Source organism: Centruroides vittatus, unplaced genomic scaffold (genome assembly GCF_030686945.1).
Source record: "Centruroides vittatus isolate TY-2023 unplaced genomic scaffold, ASM3068694v2 contig_970, whole genome shotgun sequence".
Classification (NCBI taxonomy): Eukaryota; Metazoa; Arthropoda; class Arachnida; order Scorpiones; family Buthidae; genus Centruroides; species Centruroides vittatus.
Genome location: NW_027122643.1, coordinates 3,693,372 through 3,712,041, shown reverse-complemented (window position 1 = coordinate 3,712,041; position 18,670 = coordinate 3,693,372). Strand labels below are relative to the sequence as shown.

The 18,670-nt window shown below is 25.9% G+C and overlaps 1 protein-coding gene across 3 annotated transcripts in view; it reads right to left on the bottom strand.

Annotated features, from left to right (window-relative positions):
- Window positions 1–18,670, bottom strand: part of LOC136985499 (MFS-type transporter SLC18B1-like) — a 41,384-nt gene that overhangs the window by 7,945 nt on the left and 14,769 nt on the right. For all 3 annotated transcript variants that reach the window (XM_067282792.1, XM_067282793.1, XM_067282794.1), the window contains 6 exons: window positions 4,667–4,735; window positions 1,482–1,569; window positions 1,222–1,361; window positions 919–1,017; window positions 742–833; window positions 446–544 (listed from right to left, as the gene is read on the bottom strand). In XM_067282792.1, coding sequence (XP_067138893.1) covers window positions 446–544; window positions 742–833; window positions 919–1,017; window positions 1,222–1,361; window positions 1,482–1,569; window positions 4,667–4,735 — 587 coding nt within the window. The remainder of the gene's footprint in view (window positions 1–445; window positions 545–741; window positions 834–918; window positions 1,018–1,221; window positions 1,362–1,481; window positions 1,570–4,666; window positions 4,736–18,670) is intronic.

The window sequence follows — 18,670 nt, the reverse complement described above, 5'->3', positions numbered from 1 at the left end:
AAACATACTTTAATGGAGATATATTTGTAAAAAACAACAATTATACAAATGCTTTTAGGATTTCTCCCATCTTAAGAACAATTCTATATAGCAACTGTTATCATTCCTAAGAATAGGTAGAAAGTTGAAGTTTAATTTTATACGAAATTGATTGAATTTTTATTTATTGTTGTTGTAATGCTTACAGGCTAAATTGATCAAAACAAAGTTAGAATGATATAAAAAGTCAATCAAGTAAACTTTTGGCACATCAATATATACTAACTTTAATAAATGATAGAAAAATGAGACTGTGTATAAAAAGAGTATGTGTAAATTGAGGAATGAATGTAATAACTCAAATAATGTTAGAACATTATTATGATGATAATTCATTATATACTCAGACTGAAAAGTATTTTTAACATATTATATCTAAGTTATTACAGAAAATACATCAACTTACTGCACAGTATCTTGCAAAGCTCCAATAAAAGGTGAAACATAACAACAGGACACACCAATTCCAGTTATTGCAAGTGAAAATATCACTAACCACAATTGTCTGAAATATTTTTTAAAAGTTATGTTTTCTATAAAATAAAATCACATAATGTTTAGATTGGAAACATTAAAATTATGTTTATTATGGATCAAATAGTTAAAATATTCAAAATTTGAACAATATCTAAATTTAACAGAATCTATTAGTATATTTACAGTATAATTAGAATGAAATTATTATAATTAAACTGTACTTACGATGGAATGTTTAGAAATGGTGCAGGACCAATTAATAAAAATGAAACTGATAATAAAATACCTCCAACTATACTCAGACATTTAGTGTTAATCTAGAAATATTATACATTTTTGAATTTGAAATGCTTAGAATTTAGTTTTACTTAATTATAAAAACAGATCTATTAATAAATTTACCTTATGGTCACAGATAAAACCCCAAATAGGTGCTGAAATGGAATATGACAAACCTGCAGTTACAAATATAACGGATACAGTCATTGTAGATAACTGAAACTGTATTTCAAATTGTAATTAGTTTTAGAAAATTTTGGAATAAGAACAACTTTCTTGATGAAAATTTATGATATAACATAAGATTAATTTTCAAAGATTGAAAAGGATAATTCAATTTTTACTTGTAGTTAAAAAAATAATAATAAATTAAAAATTATTTACATATCAGTAATTAAATTGCATAAATAAAAAACATTAATTTACCTGTCTTAGATGTGGTTCTAATACAGCTGATATATATCCAATAAACATGCATGATGTACTAATAATTGTTGCATCAATAATTAAGGAAAAGTTAAGCCAGAATTTCAAAAGATTTTTAGGTGCCATTTCTGGAGAGGGACCTGTTTGTAGAAACATATATTCTATTTTTATTAAATAATTCTATTTTTATAGAAACATAATTCATAATAATTATGTTTCTATAAAAATAATCATAATTAAATGTAATCAAAAATACTTACTATATGTAGGCAGAATAAAATATGTAATAAAAACACAAAGAAGTATAAAACTGCCTAATGTTACAAATGGTAATAGGAAAGCTCCTAGCTGTAAAGATAATATTTTACTACATAATTGAAAACCTAAGATTATATGTATTAATAGAAGTTTTGTAAAGATAAGAATGGAAAGCATTGATAATTTACAGATTAATCATAAATTTTATGAACTGTTTTAAAAAATTGACAAATGATATTTTACCCATTATTTAAAAAGTGATCTATATCTTTTCAATATCTACAATGCCAGTATTTTATCTATTACTAAATCTATAGCCTATATCTATATCTATATGCATATATACAGAGTGTATCAGTACAGTGGTTACAAACTTTCAGGAGAGATAGAGTACACCTAGACAATGGGAAATCACATAGCAATGCATGGTTGGAAATGCTTTTCTGGTGCGGTAGTGACAACACAAAACACAAGAAAGGAAGGACACAAACAGGGTGAGAAAACATGTTTATTATTCTTAGTACAGCAAAAATCAAAGGTGTTTGAAATTATGACCCTGGGCTGTGATGCAGACCTCACATCTCCGGCGCATTGTCGAAAATACCGGGCATGTCCCAGACTTTCCCAGCAGCTGCCACAATGCGTGCAACAAGTTCCTCAGCACTGTTAACGGGAGTTTCGTACAACAGTGCCTTGATGTACCCCCAGAGAAAGTAGTCAAAGCAAGTGAGGTCTGGCAATCAAGCGGGCCAATACATCGGACCATCCTGCCCGATCACTATTGTGTCCCGCCATTGTGTCATCGATCTGCCATTGAAAGTGAAGGAGGGATGAAAAAAGTGGTTAGGATATGGTAATTTTATTGTATTATTATAGGCATAATGTTTGTTTTGGTGATACAGGCGTACTTTTTTAGGGGAACTGTACTAAATGTATTTGTGGGAGATTGGAATGTATCAATATTAAATATTTTTGTTAGTAGAGTAGGATAGCTAGAGGTGGGATATTAACTAAATGTTTTAGATAATAACAGTGTCTAGATCAGTGCTGTCTTTAGAACATAAGGGGCCCTGGGCCAGCAGAATGTTGGGGGCCCCCATGAAGAAACAAAATCAATAGTAGATTACAGACCTAGGGGTCGCTGTTGTAGCTAGCACGGGCGAGACTGGTTACGGATATCGTGCTATCACCCTTTTAACATATCCCAGAAAATCTGCTGACTTTTTTTTTTCTTTAGTCAGTGAGATTTTTCACCCTGTACTCAACACTTCACACTATGTGTTGGAGGAGTAATTTCAATCATATTATTAATGGTTTCTTTATTTCAAGTAACCTATTTGTTTTCTTTGTAACTTTATTACTTTCGGATTCAGGGCCCCTACGACCTCGGAGCCCTAGGCCCAGGCCCTGTAGGCCCTCCCCTAAAGACAGCACTGGTCTAGATGTATGTGAATGGATTTAGATGACAGTTTACCTTTGTATCTCCTGATAATGGCCTTGGGTACCTAAAATTACTAGATAAACTGTTACTCAATGTAAATGAGCTCCAATAAAGTAGATTTTTGCTGTTATTTTAAGAAAATGGAATTGTGTTCATTATTAAAATTTTGTTAAATTGTGGCTGTACGCCATATTTTTGTACATGTATTTTAGATTTAATTAGTTTTAATAATTTTCTCTCCTTAACCCTTCTTTCTAACTTCCTTTGTTCATTGTTCTGGCTTCTGGGAACGCGGGCTTCCCACTCCCCGCCCACCAGGGGGTCGGGTGGAACAAAGAGTTAGAGTGGAGGACGAGTAAAATCTGGGTCATCGGAGAGTCACTTTTTCCCCGGCCGGACAAGAAGAAGCACGGACGAAAACGGCGAGCTCGTGAGACGGAATTCTACGAGGGCCGAATGGAGAGCCGTGAGGTGAGGATCTGGATTTTCGAATCAGAGACCCCGAAAAGAAATTATAGTAAAGATATTTAGAACATTGACGAACCCAGAGACACGGAGAATAAGCCACCAGCCGGCATCGGAGTTCAGCGAGAACAAGGGTACCTCACTGTCCTATCAATCCTTTTCACTTCCTACTTTTATACTTTTCTATCCTTTTAGGTTTAAGTTAGTTAAGAATCGCGAGGGTTTTATTAGTATTGTCGGACAAGTAGTTGCTAAGAAGGTAAGCTACTTGGGTTATTGTTACAATCGGACAACAAGAGAAATTGGACTGAGGGAATCCAAAAAGAACTTATTTGTATATATTATTAATCGCGAAATTAAATTCGTTTTAATTGAATTCACGTGTCTGTGTATTTTTATCGCGCTTCACACTTCACAAAATATCAACCAGACATATCTGAATTTTGTGTGACAAATTGTAACAGATGTGGAAGATGTTTAATAATGAAAAGTAATAACTGTATTAATGGATAATGTATAAATAACAATTTATTAAGAGTTTTATTAAAGCTATATTTACAGCTATATCTTATTGATTACTGGATGATTGCAAAGAAGAAATCTGGAATCAAGTCTAGATTAGAAACCTGTACAGATGATCTGTCTGGATGTGTCATAGTTTCTGTTCATCCCAATTTCACTACCCCAATTATGGGCCTGACCAAACCCATGGTGGGAATGTTAAAAAGGTCCTTTAGTATCCACAACAGTAAAGAGTTAAATGAGAAATTACTGAAGAACTATTGATTCTGATATTTTGTCATTAATTGGATTATATTTATACTACATCAGTTAAAATATTTGTAATCATAAATTGAGATTTATAGAACTGTACTATAATAAATAATGAATTTTTTCAATTTTTGGAATATTGCAAGGATAAAAATAAAAAATTAAACTATATAATGAAATTTAAATAAATGACACGGAATGGGCAATTTGTCCTGGATATATTAATCCAGGACAAATTGCCTGGATTCAATTCCAAATTTCCCAGAAAAGTAAGCTGATGCCTTAACTCCAGCAAATATACTTTAATAGATGTTGCCATGCAGATTTAGGAGGATTAAATTCTCAAAACCTGTGGCATGCAAGGTGCTGTAACAAAATGAGTCATTTTTCTGGGTTACATATCACTTGATCACAAAATATAAGATATTTGAAATGGAAGTAGGTTTACTTTTGATCATTTATATTATTATTACTTCATAATAAAATTTTTAATAATAATAATATACTTACGTTATATAAAAGTCCACCTAAAGTTGGTGCAACGATAACCCCTATTCCAAGAGCTGCTTCTAAAGTAGCCTGCAAAGTCAAATTACAGGTTATACATGTTTAAACAAAGCAAAACAGTTAAATTTTCATGGAATTCAACTAACTATCCACAAAACAATTGCAAACATTGTGTGATATCATACAATTGTTCTAAGTATAGTTTTAAATCTAAAAAACTGAGTAGGTAAAGTAAAATGGATTTTAAAATACAGTATATAAGTGAATAAAATCAGAATAGAATGTAAAGTACTGAATGTAAACTACTCATTTCGGTAAGAGCATTCAATAAAACTAAATGAAGGGCTGGATGGCCGTAAGGTTAAGGTGTCGGTGTCAGTTTACCGCTCTGGGAATCCCGGAACGAATCCGGATTAAAAAACCTCAGGAAATTTTCGGGACAGTGGTCTGTCTCGGATATATTGGCCCACCCCTCATCACCCATTGTGGGGCTGTCCCAATGGCCCACCATGGACTTGCTAAAAAGGGCCCTCTCAGTACCACAGGGCGGAGAGTTGAAAAATAAAAGTCACTTTTAACATAGAGTTTTATTTGCAGAAATAATTTTAAAATTAATTATTATTATTATTAAAAAAAACTGTTATACGAAATAATTTTTTGAACTTTTCTACTGAGTTCTTCGAAGAATTTTATATTATTTAAAGTGAATGAAAGTTTTTCTCGTACTAAACTATATTTGTTTCTTAATTATACGGGAATATATTAAGTTATCAGAAGTGAACATTTAAATCCTTTGTGTATTGAAATTTTTAAAATATCTTCCTCGTAAAATTGCTATTATAAAATACAGGTGAACTATGTTTGTCTGGTTTTGTTATAAAATATGATTTTAATTAGTACATGTTTAATAAAATTTAAAAATAGCGCGTATTTAAAAAATTCCTCTCTAGTTTGTTAACTCCGCTTTTAAAATGTTTCGGGAATTCTACTTTTCTTAACTCTATTAATATTCTTAAATATGAAATCCTAGTTTAATTGTTTATTTGTATATGGCACCTCGACACGTGGACCATCTGCCGATCCCGGAAAGACTTTTTATGGGAAAATGTCTCTATTTAGATGTTACAAAAGTGTAGAAAACCGGGAAAATCCATCTGGTCAGCCCGTTCCACGAGGCGCGAACCACTAAACACAACTAGCAGTGTTTAGGGTTTCATCCACTCGGTCACTTGTGGGCATTATGTTTTGGATGTTAATAATAAAGATTTAATTATGTAATAATATAAACATTTATTATTGTATTATAAGTAATAAATGTATATATTTTAATAAATATCTGGGGAGACTATCCGATTTTTCTTTTGAACAATTGGTTTGAATTGCTGTTTTTTTCTTTTTCTAGGTAAGTCTAGTTTATAATTATGTCCCAGGCTCGGAAGAGGAAGACCTTTTCTCCAACCGTTCCTGAACGATCAACAGCTAGGTTTAGGGGTGAGACTTCTTCTGGTGAAGAGGATATTGCGAATTTATTACAGGACTCAAATTTTGATGTGACAGAGGGAGTTAGGCTTCTATTGCGATTGCATGTTTCGCTGAACGGTAAGGTTGATGAATTTATCAGAAGACTGGATCATCTGACAGAGTGGCTTCAGAATGTAGATGAGGCGTTGATTGACTTCGAGATGAGGTTGGGGGTGGTTGAGTCAAAGGTTGGAGGGGAGGTAACCGGTGTTGGGCATTCGTTGGATATGGATAAAATTTTCACGAAATTTTCTTCTTTTGAGAGAGAACTGGATATTATGGATAATCAGAGAAGGATGAACAATGTTGTTATCCACGGATTGGAAGAGAGGAAAGAGGAGACTTCTTTGGAAATATTTGACACTATTAATTCTTTTGCGGTTAATACATTAAATTTATCCTCGTTGCATATTGTAAACGCGTATCGGGTTGGGAAGAGAGTTGGAGATAAACCCAGACCAGTGATTTGCCAATTTGGGTCTTTTAGTGATAAATTGAGGTTTAAAAAGACTGTATTTGAGAATCGGAATCTTAATGTTTTCGTGTATGATGACTTTTCTAAACGTTTGCGAGATATTAGATACAAGTAGTAGTGGTTTGAGTAGCACTGATCACAAAATTAATTTCATGAGACATACTGATCACAAATTTAAATTAATTATTAAATGTTTTTATAAATTTGAATTAAATTAATTTTATTTTAACAATATTTGATCACAAAATTAATTTTCTAATTACAAATTTGAATTAAATTCATTTTATTTTGACAATAAGGTAAAGTTTCTGTATTAATTATTAAATGGATAAAAATTTATTGAGTAAGTTAAAATGATTCAATTTTTGCAGGCTGGTAACTAAATTTCTTTTTAAAATATATCAACTAGATATATACTTGCAATTCATCGTGTTGAAACTTCTAATGAAAAATTACTTTTTATTTTTACTTAAATTTAAAAATATCGCGGTTGAGAATATTTCAGTAAATTTAAAACATGACAATTTGAAATAATATTTTATTATTAGAAAATAAGTTGCATTGGTAATTTTTAAAATAAAAATTTGTCGAGTAAATTAAAACACAACAATTTGAAATAATGTTATAACAAAAAGACAAAGTTTAATATATTCTTTCTAATTATTAATTTGCAATAATAAATTTTACAATTTGTTCTAATATAGAAAGTAAATTAAAACGGGACAACTTGAAATAATAATATAACAGTAAGGCAAAGTTTAATATATTCTTTCTAATTATTAAATTAATTTGCATTAATAATTTTTACAATTTGTTCTAATACAGAAATAGTTCAATATAATAATTATTTAAATTATATTTCTTACTTATTTATTAAATACCTATACAATGTATTCATTTTGAAAATAGCTATTTTTTGTTTAAGAATTGTTCGTAAGATAGAATATTGCAAAAAGAACATTTCTTTTTAAAATATTTGTGGTAATAACAATTTTTTAAAATATTATCCAATCTTAGACATCCAAAGAAGTTCGATGTCTAAATAATTGTATTTGCATTAAGAGAATAAAAATTTCTATCTGTCCATTTTTTGCCAATATTTGAGGATTTAGGTACTCCCAACTTTTCAATGTCAAATGATGGAACTTTTTATGTTATATATTGTTTCGGTTAAGTTTAAAAAATTAAATTTGCCCTCTCTTGTATTATATCGTACTTTTTATATAAATTAAATAAAATTTCATATACCTTACTATGAAAATTTCCAACATCCAAAATTATATTTTTTGTATGATAAATACAGCTCATGAAATTCACAAAATTAATTTTTCGAGTAAGATTACAAATTATTATTTAATTTAATTAATACATTTTTATAATTTAAGTACATTTCGAGTAAATTAAGATCACAAATAATTTTTCAGGATATAAATAATTTGTCGTGTAATAGTTTTATTGTCAATACTGAAATTAATTTTCTTGATTGATATTCAGGTACACAAAATAATATAACATTGAAATTATTTTGAAAAGGTTTTTAGGTTACAGTTTATTTAAGTGTTTCCACTGTTTTCTTCAGTTTATCTAAAGTAAGACATATTTCTGCATGTAAGTGCAGGAATAAAGTTTCGCGACGGCTGATGATAATTCTCGATTTAATTTTTGATATTTTGGAACTCGTCAATAAATTGTTGGTCAGGTTTTTGGTAACCAGAAACAAAATTCCAGTTTAAGTAATCTTGTAATTTGCTTAGAGTTGTGGTTTTTAATTTTTGGTATTTTAAAACCTAACTTGGTATTTTATATCTAACTTATGTATGAAGAGGATAATAAAATTATCTGAAAGAGGTTGGAATTTGGCAACTTTATTCCAATTAAATTTTAAGTAAATTAATTTTTCAAGAGAAATCTTGATCACAAAATTAACTTTAGATGTCCATTAAATTAAGATTACAAATAATTTGTGGTGTTTAATTTTTTTTTCAGATTATAAATTATTTTCAGTTCAGAAATTTCTCGGGTAAATTACAATTATAAATAATTCTATTCTCAAAAAACTACTCAACCTGTTTTTTTAGTTTTCATATTTAGAAAACTTTTCACTTCATTTCTTTAGTTTTCATGTAAAATCTTGTACCAGTGTAACAGTTAGGCAAAGTTTAATATATTCTTTCTAATTATTAAATTTATTATTATAAAATGAATTTGCATTAATAATTTTTACAATTTGTTCTAATATAAAGAATAAATTATAACGCGACAACTTAAAATAACATTTAGCAATAAGACAAAGTAAAATACAGAAATAGTTCAATATAATAATTATCTAAATTATATTTCTTACTTGTATAATTAAGAATTGTCCGTAAAATAGAATATCGCAAAAAGAACATTTCTTTTTAAAATATTTGGGGTAATAACAATTTTTTTTAATATTGTCCAATCTTAGACACCAAAGAAGTTCGATGTCCAATTTTTGAGGATTTAGGTACTCCCAACTTTAATGTCAAATGATGGAATTTTTTATGTTATATATTGCTTCGGTTAAGTTTAAACAATTAAATTCAATTTGTTTTCCGTTGTAATAAATTATATCGTACTTTTTATATAAATTAAATAAAATTCTATATGACATTCCCAACTTCCAAAATTATGTTTTTTATATGATAAATGCAGTTCATGTAAAAAATTTTCCAAATTTAACAAAATTTTTTATCTCGTGGTGATAAATTATCAAAAGTGATGAATTCATTAGCAGTAGGAAAATTCCCTGTTCCTGAGGGGAAACTATCGGCATATCATTCTGTAATTTTATATAAATAAAAAATAGGATTAATATTATTTTATATTTAATAAGAAAATAACGAAAAGATTTCATACATAAACATTTCTTACCGACCATATAGAATGTTCATTGATGTACAGTACCAAATGTTGTCTCGTCTTCCTATTTTTGATATTATATCACTATTATATTCAATTATTTCATCCATTTTATCAAATTGTTAATGTGAAATCTATAAAAATATAATTTTAAAAAATTTATATTGTAATTGAATTGAAATGAAACTTGTTTTTAAAATTTACAAAATTTAGTTACTATAATGAAATGAAAGTAGAATTAAAAGATATATTACAAGAATTTTACTCAAATTGTACAGTAGCAATAATGATAATAATAATATTACAAAATGGTCTTTCTTCAAACCAAATTTATACTGTGTGATCCAACTTATTAAACTTTGAATTTCTTTGAAATAATATTTATTTAACTGATAAACTCTAATTAAAGTTATTAAATTTATAAAATGAAACTGTGATTATATACATTTTTTTATAAACTCATTTCATCTCAATGAAAATTATTACATATCAACGAACTTTAAGAATAAATTTTACAACAGTAAGGTGGTTTATTTTAAAAACAACTTATTTAATTAAGCTAACTAAAAACATAATAAAATTGTAACACTATCTGTATTAGTTATATATTATAGTATGTACAATTAGATTAGTTTTAAATATATGTAAAAAATTCATATATAATATGATTACATTTATTTATTTAATATTAACTTATTATCAATAACATTATCATTTTAATTAATTTCTATACATTTAAATTTATATTACTGAGTATTTATTTAAATATAATTAAGAAACAGTTTAAAGAATATTAAACTCCAAGAAAATGAACCTCTGATTGTAATTCCTAAAAATTTGTTTTTTACATGATAGATATAAACCCTACAAATAATTGCTGAATTCTTATGTCTAACTGTTAACTTTTTAAAAATAATGGATTCGTTATAAAAATGAATTTTGCTGAACTTTTCCCTTCAGTTTATCTACAACATGACATATTTCTGCAAGTAAGTGAAGTAATTAATTTACATAAAGTCGGCAAAAATTTTTCATATTTCAGAAATAAGTTATATAGTACTTTTAAACTCTATCACTTAGCGCCTACTCCCTAAAATTTTGTTTCTCATATGATACATATAAACCGTGCAAATAATCTACAGATGAAAAAAAAGAAATTATAAGTCATTTGAACAGTTTATAATAAATTTTATTTTAACAATAAGTTTAATATATTGTGTTTAGCTATCAAATTTATCCTAATGTCAGAGTAAATTAAAACACGACAATTTCAAATAATATAACACCGAAATTTCTTTAGCTATACTAATCATAAATCTTATTGTTAAAATAAAATTATTTTAATTAAGGCAAAGTTTAATATATTTAGTTTAATTATGAAATTAAATTGTGCTGATTTGCAATAATAATAATAATTTTTAAAACAGCAATTTAAAATAATATAACATTAAAGTTTTGTTGATTGTAACAAAAAATTACAGCTCTATTTATACTTAAATTCATTAGATATTGACAGGTTTTTTTACTACAATAGTTATAGAATGAAGCTAATAAAATTGTTTGTGGAATAACATGGTTCATCTGAGTTTCATATTTTATAAACTCATCAATATAGTTTAAAATTCTACCACCTTCATAAATTGATGTTAAACTTGTGAATTTTTGAAAGATTTACTTTTATCTAGAAAAATGTCTAAGCCAAACTTTTGGTCTAAGGCAAACTTTTGCTTTTTCAACTCGTGATTTTCTATATTTCTAGGTTTGGCCTCGTTTATTACTGAAAATTGTAAACGAAGATAATATCTATATCAAAAACTATATTATAATACACTGTATTAGTTTTAATGCAGGCCATTTGGGAATTTTTGAGAGTTGAAATCTAATTTATATTAAAGTATCTCAATTAGATATAGTCATACGAAGAAAAACGATATTTATTATAAATTATTTTAATACTTACTACAGGAGAATTTTATAGTACCAGAATATATTTTGTCTAACTGTTAAAATTTAAAAAATGATAGATTCATTATAAAAATGAATTTTGGTGAACTTTTCAGTATATCTAAAACATGATATATTTCTGCAAGTAAGTGAAGTAATAAACTTTTGCTGACTTTAAGTAAATTATTCGTAATTCAGAAATAAATTATATAGCATCTCGAAAACTCTATAGCTCTCTAAAATTTTGTTTCTCATATGATAGATATAAACCACGTAAATAATTGTCAAATCTTACCAATTTTTTATGTCTAACTGTTAAATTTAAAAAAATTAATAATAGACTCATTATAAAATTCAGTTTTCCCGAACTCTAGAATATCTTGTTACAATCCTAAACTCCCAGAACTATGTGTTAACAAAGATTTTCATTGTGAAGCGCAAATGTCTCAAAATCAATAATCACACATATTAAATAATAATAATAGTAATAAATACTTACCTTCAAAATTTATTAAAACAGAATTCAATATCACATGAAACTAATTCAGTAATATTTCAAAATAAAAAGTTATAGGAAAAAAGTTATGCATATATTAAAATAATAAGTCAATGAACTTTACTAAACCTCTAAAAGACGTATTTTAAACATTTACACAATTGTCTAAATGGTCGTACATTGCATTAAATTTTACCACCTTAAATTGATTCTTTTATATTTCTCGATGTTAAACTTGTGAATTTTTCGAAGATTTACTTTTATCTAGAGTTAGGTCTAAGTCAAAGGCAAACTTTTAAATAAAAATACTTACCTTCTGAAGAGGATGATCTTGTATAAGAGGTTCTTGCAAAAGAAGTTCTTGGCGAGGTATTGAACCAGTCTCTTATAACCAGTATTTATACCATCTCTTAATGCAAAAACAGCGGAAAAAGGATATATCAAAATTAGCAACTTTGAAAAACAAGATATTTTAAAATGAATCGAAAACATTAATTTCTAATATTAATTTAAAAACAGAGGAAAAAGGATATTTCAAAACTAGCAACTTTGAAAAACAAGGTATATACATATATATATTATTTTTAGACCATACCTTGAAAAACAGGAAATATAAAAATGAATCAAAAACAGTTAATTTCCAATAATAATTTAAAAATAAAACAATTTCATTTTTGTATTAATATATATATATCTTTTGTTTTTCAAAGTTGCTAATTTTGAAATATCCTTTTTCCTCTGTTTTTAAATTAATATTAGAAATTAATGTTTTCGATTCATTTTAAAATATCTTGTTTTTCAAAGTTGCTAATTTTGATATATCCTTTTTCCGCTGTTTTTGCATTAAGAGATGGTATAAATACTGGTTATAAGAGACTGGTTCAATACCTCGCCGAGAACTTCTTTTGCAAGAACCTCTTATACAAGATCATCCTCTTCAGAAGGTAAGTATTTTTATTTAAAAGTTTGCCTTTGACTTAGACCTAACTCTAGATAAAAGTAAATCTTCGAAAAATTCACAAGTTTAACATCGAGAAATATAAAAGAATCAATTTAAGGTGGTAAAATTTAATGCAATGTACGACCATTTAGACAATTGTGTAAATGTTTAAAATACGTCTTTTAGAGGTTTAGTAAAGTTCATTGACTTATTATTTTAATATATGCATAACTTTTTTCCTATAACTTTTTATTTTGAAATATTACTGAATTAGTTTCATGTGATATTGAATTCTGTTTTAATAAATTTTGAAGGTAAGTATTTATTACTATTATTATTATTTAATATGTGTGATTATTGATTTTGAGACATTTGCGCTTCACAATGAAAATCTTTGTTAACACATAGTTCTGGGAGTTTAGGATTGTAACAAGATATTCTAGAGTTCGGGAAAACTGAATTTTATAATGAGTCTATTATTAATTTTTTTAAATTTAACAGTTAGACATAAAAAATTGGTAAGATTTGACAATTATTTACGTGGTTTATATCTATCATATGAGAAACAAAATTTTAGAGAGCTATAGAGTTTTCGAGATGCTATATAATTTATTTCTGAATTACGAATAATTTACTTAAAGTCAGCAAAAGTTTATTACTTCACTTACTTGCAGAAATATATCATGTTTTAGATATACTGAAAAGTTCACCAAAATTCATTTTTATAATGAATCTATCATTTTTTAAATTTTAACAGTTAGACAAAATATATTCTGGTACTATAAAATTCTCCTGTAGTAAGTATTAAAATAATTTATAATAAATATCGTTTTTCTTCGTATGACTATATCTAATTGAGATACTTTAATATAAATTAGATTTCAACTCTCAAAAATTCCCAAATGGCCTGCATTAAAATTAATACAGTGTATTATAATATAGTTTTTGATATAGATATTATCTTCGTTTACAATTTTCGGTAATAAACGAGGCCAAACCTAGAAATATAGAAAATCACGAGTTGAAAAAGCAAAAGTTTGCCTTAGACCAAAAGTTTGGCTTAGACATTTTTCTAGATAAAAGTAAATCTTTCAAAAATTCACAAGTTTAACATCAATTTATGAAGGTGGTAGAATTTTAAACTATATTGATGAGTTTATAAAATATGAAACTCAGATGAACCATGTTATTCCACAAACAATTTTATTAGCTTCATTCTATAACTATTGTAGTAAAAAAACCTGTCAATATCTAATGAATTTAAGTATAAATAGAGCTGTAATTTTTTGTTACAATCAACAAAACTTTAATGTTATATTATTTTAAATTGCTGTTTTAAAAATTATTATTATTATTGCAAATCAGCACAATTTAATTTCATAATTAAACTAAATATATTAAACTTTGCCTTAATTAAAATAATTTTATTTTAACAATAAGATTTATGATTAGTATAGCTAAAGAAATTTCGGTGTTATATTATTTGAAATTGTCGTGTTTTAATTTACTCTGACATTAGGATAAATTTGATAGCTAAACACAATATATTAAACTTATTGTTAAAATAAAATTTATTATAAACTGTTCAAATGACTTATAATTTCTTTTTTTCATCTGTAGATTATTTGCACGGTTTATATGTATCATATGAGAAACAAAATTTTAGGGAGTAGGCGCTAAGTGATAGAGTTTAAAAGTACTATATAACTTATTTCTGAAATATGAAAAATTTTTGCCGACTTTATGTAAATTAATTACTTCACTTACTTGCAGAAATATGTCATGTTGTAGATAAACTGAAGGGAAAAGTTCAGCAAAATTCATTTTTATAACGAATCCATTATTTTTAAAAAGTTAACAGTTAGACATAAGAATTCAGCAATTATTTGTAGGGTTTATATCTATCATGTAAAAAACAAATTTTTAGGAATTACAATCAGAGGTTCATTTTCTTGGAGTTTAATATTCTTTAAACTGTTTCTTAATTATATTTAAATAAATACTCAGTAATATAAATTTAAATGTATAGAAATTAATTAAAATGATAATGTTATTGATAATAAGTTAATATTAAATAAATAAATGTAATCATATTATATATGAATTTTTTACATATATTTAAAACTAATCTAATTGTACATACTATAATATATAACTAATACAGATAGTGTTACAATTTTATTATGTTTTTAGTTAGCTTAATTAAATAAGTTGTTTTTAAAATAAACCACCTTACTGTTGTAAAATTTATTCTTAAAGTTCGTTGATATGTAATAATTTTCATTGAGATGAAATGAGTTTATAAAAAAATGTATATAATCACAGTTTCATTTTATAAATTTAATAACTTTAATTAGAGTTTATCAGTTAAATAAATATTATTTCAAAGAAATTCAAAGTTTAATAAGTTGGATCACACAGTATAAATTTGGTTTGAAGAAAGACCATTTTGTAATATTATTATTATCATTATTGCTACTGTACAATTTGAGTAAAATTCTTGTAATATATCTTTTAATTCTACTTTCATTTCATTATAGTAACTAAATTTTGTAAATTTTAAAAACAAGTTTCATTTCAATTCAATTACAATATAAATTTTTTAAAATTATATTTTTATAGATTTCACATTAACAATTTGATAAAATGGATGAAATAATTGAATATAATAGTGATATAATATCAAAAATAGGAAGACGAGACAACATTTGGTACTGTACATCAATGAACATTCTATATGGTCGGTAAGAAATGTTTATGTATGAAATCTTTTCGTTATTTTCTTATTAAATATAAAATAATATTAATCCTATTTTTTATTTATATAAAATTACAGAATGATATGCCGATAGTTTCCCCTCAGGAACAGGGAATTTTCCTACTGCTAATGAATTCATCACTTTTGATAATTTATCACCACGAGATAAAAAATTTTGTTAAATTTGGAAAATTTTTTACATGAACTGCATTTATCATATAAAAAACATAATTTTGGAAGTTGGGAATGTCATATAGAATTTTATTTAATTTATATAAAAAGTACGATATAATTTATTACAACGGAAAACAAATTGAATTTAATTGTTTAAACTTAACCGAAGCAATATATAACATAAAAAATTCCATCATTTGACATTAAAGTTGGGAGTACCTAAATCCTCAAAAATTGGACATCGAACTTCTTTGGTGTCTAAGATTGGACAATATTAAAAAAAATTGTTATTACCCCAAATATTTTAAAAAGAAATGTTCTTTTTGCGATATTCTATTTTACGGACAATTCTTAATTATACAAGTAAGAAATATAATTTAGATAATTATTATATTGAACTATTTCTGTATTTTACTTTGTCTTATTGCTAAATGTTATTTTAAGTTGTCGCGTTATAATTTATTCTTTATATTAGAACAAATTGTAAAAATTATTAATGCAAATTCATTTTATAATAATAAATTTAATAATTAGAAAGAATATATTAAACTTTGCCTAACTGTTACACTGGTACAAGATTTTACATGAAAACTAAAGAAATGAAGTGAAAAGTTTTCTAAATATGAAAACTAAAAAAACAGGTTGAGTAGTTTTTTGAGAATAGAATTATTTATAATTGTAATTTACCCGAGAAATTTCTGAACTGAAAATAATTTATAATCTGAAAAAAAAATTAAACACCACAAATTATTTGTAATCTTAATTTAATGGACATCTAAAGTTAATTTTGTGATCAAGATTTCTCTTGAAAAATTAATTTACTTAAAATTTAATTGGAATAAAGTTGCCAAATTCCAACCTCTTTCAGATAATTTTATTATCCTCTTCATACATAAGTTAGATATAAAATACCAAGTTAGGTTTTAAAATACCAAAAATTAAAAACCACAACTCTAAGCAAATTACAAGATTACTTAAACTGGAATTTTGTTTCTGGTTACCAAAAACCTGACCAACAATTTATTGACGAGTTCCAAAATATCAAAAATTAAATCGAGAATTATCATCAGCCGTCGCGAAACTTTATTCCTGCACTTACATGCAGAAATATGTCTTACTTTAGATAAACTGAAGAAAACAGTGGAAACACTTAAATAAACTGTAACCTAAAAACCTTTTCAAAATAATTTCAATGTTATATTATTTTGTGTACCTGAATATCAATCAAGAAAATTAATTTCAGTATTGACAATAAAACTATTACACGACAAATTATTTATATCCTGAAAAATTATTTGTGATCTTAATTTACTCGAAATGTACTTAAATTATAAAAATGTATTAATTAAATTAAATAATAATTTGTAATCTTACTCGAAAAATTAATTTTGTGAATTTCATGAGCTGTATTTATCATACAAAAAATATAATTTTGGATGTTGGAAATTTTCATAGTAAGGTATATGAAATTTTATTTAATTTATATAAAAAGTACGATATAATACAAGAGAGGGCAAATTTAATTTTTTAAACTTAACCGAAACAATATATAACATAAAAAGTTCCATCATTTGACATTGAAAAGTTGGGAGTACCTAAATCCTCAAATATTGGCAAAAAATGGACAGATAGAAATTTTTATTCTCTTAATGCAAATACAATTATTTAGACATCGAACTTCTTTGGATGTCTAAGATTGGATAATATTTTAAAAAATTGTTATTACCACAAATATTTTAAAAAGAAATGTTCTTTTTGCAATATTCTATCTTACGAACAATTCTTAAACAAAAAATAGCTATTTTCAAAATGAATACATTGTATAGGTATTTAATAAATAAGTAAGAAATATAATTTAAATAATTATTATATTGAACTATTTCTGTATTAGAACAAATTGTAAAAATTATTAATGCAAATTAATTTAATAATTAGAAAGAATATATTAAACTTTGCCTTACTGTTATATTATTATTTCAAGTTGTCCCGTTTTAATTTACTTTCTATATTAGAACAAATTGTAAAATTTATTATTGCAAATTAATAATTAGAAAGAATATATTAAACTTTGTCTTTTTGTTATAACATTATTTCAAATTGTTGTGTTTTAATTTACTCGACAAATTTTTATTTTAAAAATTACCAATGCAACTTATTTTCTAATAATAAAATATTATTTCAAATTGTCATGTTTTAAATTTACTGAAATATTCTCAACCGCGATATTTTTAAATTTAAGTAAAAATAAAAAGTAATTTTTCATTAGAAGTTTCAACACGATGAATTGCAAGTATATATCTAGTTGATATATTTTAAAAAGAAATTTAGTTACCAGCCTGCAAAAATTGAATCATTTTAACTTACTCAATAAATTTTTATCCATTTAATAATTAATACAGAAACTTTACCTTATTGTCAAAATAAAATGAATTTAATTCAAATTTGTAATTAGAAAATTAATTTTGTGATCAAATATTGTTAAAATAAAATTAATTTAATTCAAATTTATAAAAACATTTAATAATTAATTTAAATTTGTGATCAGTATGTCTCATGAAATTAATTTTGTGATCAGTGCTACTCAAACCACTACTACTGATACAACCTAAGAGTATTTGGGAAGAAAAAAAGGGAAGAAGGAGCAAGAAGTGTCCGGTTAAGTTATGATAAGTTACTGGTAGATGGAGTTCGGTATAAAGTCGATGAAGTATCAGCTAAGGTGGTGCCGATCTCATAGCAACCAGTAATGTCTTCTGTGTTTTCTATCATGGCGTGGAATTGTGCTGGGATTGGTAATAAACCGCGGTCTTTTTGGA